The sequence below is a fragment of the Eulemur rufifrons genome, chromosome 16 (assembly GCF_041146395.1).
Source record: "Eulemur rufifrons isolate Redbay chromosome 16, OSU_ERuf_1, whole genome shotgun sequence".
NCBI lineage: Eukaryota > Metazoa > Chordata > Mammalia > Primates > Lemuridae > Eulemur > Eulemur rufifrons.
Window position 1 is genome coordinate 62,533,099 of NC_090998.1, and position 4,713 is coordinate 62,537,811.

At 40.9% G+C, this 4,713-nt stretch overlaps 1 protein-coding gene across 1 annotated transcript; it reads left to right on the forward strand.

Annotated features, from left to right (window-relative positions):
• The first annotated feature begins 288 nt into the window (after positions 1–288).
• On the forward strand, positions 289–2,980 carry MYF5 (myogenic factor 5). Its single transcript, XM_069491131.1, has 3 exons — positions 289–942; positions 1,739–1,814; positions 2,206–2,980. Exons 1-3 carry the CDS (start codon positions 442–444, stop codon positions 2,394–2,396), a joined length of 768 nt encoding a protein of 255 aa, XP_069347232.1. The 5' UTR covers positions 289–441; the 3' UTR covers positions 2,397–2,980.
• The last annotated feature ends 1,733 nt before the right edge of the window (positions 2,981–4,713 follow it).

Genomic DNA, 4,713 nt, shown 5'->3' on the forward strand with positions numbered 1-4,713 from the left:
TTCCTCTGTTTCTTTTGTTTGTAACCCCCTTTAAGTATCCCTTGGTTTAGGTTATGTAGAGAGTGCAAGTGAGCAGGTTGGGGAGCCGTTCCCACCCCAGCAGAAATGCAGTAAAACCATTATCGTCAAAAGGGGCACTAAACAGCAAATTGTCTCTAGAGGAAAGGCGGAGGTTTGCCCAGACAGCCCCCGCGGGGGTTGCGGTGGGATATGCTAATAGTGCCCGGCCACTGGGGCTGGGCCTCCCTCCCCCAAGAATATATAAATAGCCCCAACCCCAGCTCGTCGACCCAGGCCAACAGGCGTCTGCCCTTGTTAATTACCAGAGAAACCGACCAGGGAGCTCCGTCTGGGATTTGCTGGTCTGCAGCGGCACTAGGCTCCGGTTTCTCCTTTATCCCTCTCGCTGCCGTCCAGGTGCACCTCCTGCCTCTCGGTAGGATGGACATGATGGACGGCTGCCAGTTTTCACCTTCCGAGTACTTCTATGACGGTTCCTGCATCCCGTCCCCTGAGGGTGAGTTTGGGGACGAGTTTGAGCCCCGAGTAGCTGCCTTCGGGGCTCATAAAGCAGAGCTGCAGGGCTCAGACGAAGACGAGCACGTGCGAGCGCCTACCGGCCACCACCAGGCTGGTCACTGCCTCATGTGGGCCTGCAAAGCATGCAAGAGGAAGTCCACCACCATGGATCGGCGGAAGGCAGCCACTATGCGCGAGCGGAGGCGCCTGAAGAAGGTCAACCAGGCTTTCGAGACGCTCAAAAGGTGCACCACGACCAACCCCAACCAGAGGCTGCCCAAGGTGGAGATCCTCAGGAATGCCATCCGCTACATCGAGAGCCTGCAGGAGTTGCTGAGGGAGCAGGTGGAGAACTACTACAGCCTGACGGGACAGAGCTGTTCCGAGCCCACCAGCCCCACCTCCAACTGCTCCGATGGCATGGTAAGCAGTAGCTCTGGTACCTACTAGGCTACCCTGATCTTTTCTAAAAATCCTTACACCTCATTTAAACCAGGTTTAGTGGGGGGAGTGGGGTAGAGACAATTGCTGAGTTACTTTAAGAAAAGAGAGGTGTCCACATTTAGAAAGATACCAGGAAACAGGTGCTGAACAAGATTTTAGTTTGACTTTGTACCAGGTTCTAGGTGTACACGGTAATAGAGGGTTAGCATGTAAGAGAGATGGCTGTGAATGATCAATCAGATGTTTTCTTCATTACTTAGTTTATTTCCAAAATATACCACCTGTGGATGCTGCCATACACTAACATCTAAAGCCATTGCTTATAACTTAATGAAGAAATGTAAAAGAATACCCACACATCTCCAGTTCCTGCTCTGCTAAGGCCTGGCTGGAAGGAGATGTTGATGCATTCTTTTCAGAGGGCGTTTGCTCCAGCGCTGCCAGGTTTTAATGTGTTTTTGCCCTGGGAAAGTGTTCTTTCCCTGAATTAGTGTGGCTTCCTTCTACTCCAATCCATTTTGCATGGTTAACCCAATGCACATTGCTGCTGAGTTCCACCCCCTCTCCCCTTTGCTGCTGCTCTCCTCTTCTTGAAGCCCAGAGATTGACCTCTGTGCCCTGGGGATTTGGAGAGGGCTAACCCTTCCTAAATCAAGGCAATGACCACGTAGAGCAGTTAGTTTACAGAGCTGGTGGGCAAGCACTGCCTCAGCCTAAGTCAGAGCATCTTTTGCCAAGAGCTGAAAACAAATTTCTTGTGTGTCTTGTGTTATAGCCCGAATGTAACAGTCCTGTCTGGTCCAGAAAGAGCAGCAGTTTTGACAGCGTCTACTGTCCTGATGTACCAAATGGTAAGAATTGATAACTTGAGAGGAGTTTAAAGACCAGTTCAACCTCACAATTCAGCCTATCAAAGCAGAATGGGTGCATCCAGGTAATATTGGGAGGAAAATGGAAGTGATGGTTCTTATAGGAAGGCTTTGGCAGTGCAAAATAAACACACAGTTTCTGCTCCAAATCCCCACCCCTGCCATACACACATTTTTGCTTGAAATATTGCCACTACCCACCTCCACCCCCAGGAATTGCCAGATATTTGCTGCAAATTTCTACATTAGGCTTTCTGTGACCACCTAACCCCTGGGTGTCAAAGGAACTGACCTACAGTTTAAGGGGCAACATAAGCAAGTCTGTCTATCTAGGGATAATTGCTTTTTAATGTTTTTCTCCTTGTATCCTTAGTATATGGCACAGATAAAAGCTCCTTATCCAGCCTGGATTGCTTATCCAGCATAGTGGACCGGATCACCTCCTCAGAGCAACCAGGGTTGCCTCTCCAGGACCCGGCCTCTCTCTCCCCAGTTGACAGCACGGATTCACAGCCTGCAACTCCAGGGGCCTCTAGTTCCAGGCTTATCTATCATGTGCTATGAACTAATTATCTAATCTAGATCAGTTCTGCCAGGAGGGCCTATTACACAGAGGAGGAAGGAGGCCCAAAAAGTCCTAAACCAAGACGACCTGTATATAAAAATATGTTTTCAGTTGTATATTTGTAAATATTTTATTGCCACTTTGTAAGAATGTGTATTTAACTAAAAAGTCACCATTGCAATTAATACTTACTTCATTTTTCTTCTTTGCTGTAGACACATAGTGCTATATAATATTGTTTTTGAAGGTAGTTGCAATGCTTAACTTATATACATATTTTTATAAATAATGCTCATCAAAATATTATCTCTGGTGTTTGGATCATTATTTTTTTAAAACGTTAGAGCAGCTGGGAATCAGTTAAAGGGAATTTTAAATATATTTAACTTTTGCTCTTCTCTTTAATCCTTTAGCTATATTGTATTAAATAAAAATATAACGATACTGCCTAATGGTATATATTTTGATCTTCTCTTATAATGCATCTTTTAAATGTAAGCACAAAATAGTACTTTGTGGATAATTTCAAGATATAAGAAATTTTGGAAATTCCACCATAAATAAAATCGTTTACTACAAGAAATATTTTGGTTCATGACTTTTTAAAAGACCACCCCTAATAAAATTACTAGTTGACATTAGATCTTTCAGGCTGGGATGAAAATACTTAAACAGTTGGCTTTGTAGATAAATGAATATTTACCATCTTGTGGACCCAGTTTAGTTTCTGTTGCTGTCACAAATGAAAATATTGTATTTCCATTTTAAACATTTCAAGGGAGTCTGCTAAATGAATTTTTTCCTTTATGTTAGTTCTTAACCATATAATTTCAAATAGTGTGTGAGAAGGGAAGGTGGAAGTTATTCAAGACAATAACACGTTTAAATTTAAAAAAATGTAAAGTATTATCTAATTTTAATACCTATGGTATATTAGAAATCATAAGTTGTCGTATTTGCTTTTTCTACCTGTCTGAAAATACCTTCATACTATATCCTAATATTGTCAATAAAATATTTAAAGATATGGAGCTGATTTTTATATTGTTAAGAGTACCAGAATAAGAAAACTTATACAAATTATAGTAAAGTGAAGCAGATTACAGTTGTCTTCCTCCTTTTTACAGCTTTTTAAATTTTATTTTATTAATCATATTGTGTGTGTTTGTGAACGTGTGTGTGTGTGTGTGTGTGTGTGGGAAACAGACGTGCATCTCTCATTGTTTTCACCTTAAATCTCCTCCAGAAAGACTTAACATGAAAAAAATTGAACAATTAAGGGGGAAATTAAGTTGAGACAATCATTGGGATAATTCTCATAACTTTACCATTGAGACAGTAAAAAGGAAATATCCCTGAAGCATCTAAAGTAGCTATTCACAGAGAACAAAAATAGATTACTTGTTTCATCCTCTAATTTTTACATTATTTTAAAATGCTAAGGGTTCGTGTTTACATATATTAATCAAACAAAGCCTACAGACCCTTTGCTAGAGCTGGGCAATGCTACTGATCTCAGGAAGGTTTCCCCTTTTCTCTGATATGATTTTCTTGTGCTTGTGCAGTCATGAGACTTAAAGGAATGGGAATCAGGGAATCATTCCATAACAGAGGGAAAAGGACTGAGTTAAAAAAAAAAACTGTTGTGGCTGCTGTGACTCTGTTAGCATCATGGCCTGACAGGGGATGCTAACTTTTTAGAACACAGATAAATCTTTCTTTATTCATGATTTGGGAGTACGAGGATTTTAGGTGAGGAGAATTCAAGAGGGCATGGTAGAGATTCATGTATATTTCCAACCGAAGTTGAGTTATTCACTTTTGTTGCACAGTGTGCTAAGTACATTTTCTCCTTTTGATACTTCTATGGAGAGGTTGGAGATTTGTTTTTAGTAGAATCAGAAAGGAAAAAAAACTATTCAAATATTGGTTTGTTTTTTTAAGTTCAATTTTTATACATATTACCATATTTGGTTTCGTTTTATAAAATTAAGCAGAAAACAATGAAATTTTTAGTTCAAGTGAATGAAAGTTTTTTCTTACTAAATACCAATCATTTCTATTCCTTTAAAGTGTATTTAATATTATAATAATTCAGAGTAGTTAGAGCTTTTCCAGTGATCTGGATTTAATACAGGTGGTGATCACTGCATCATTGAAAACAATGCCCTCCCTGTTAGGTCGCTCCGTTCATCCCATTTCCAACGTGCTAACATGGAAGGATGATGTCTACTCAGTAAACAACTCAGCACAACACATCATTTGCAGTCATATATACTTCTTTTTGGATAAGGGGCCCTTGGAAATTGGTTCTCC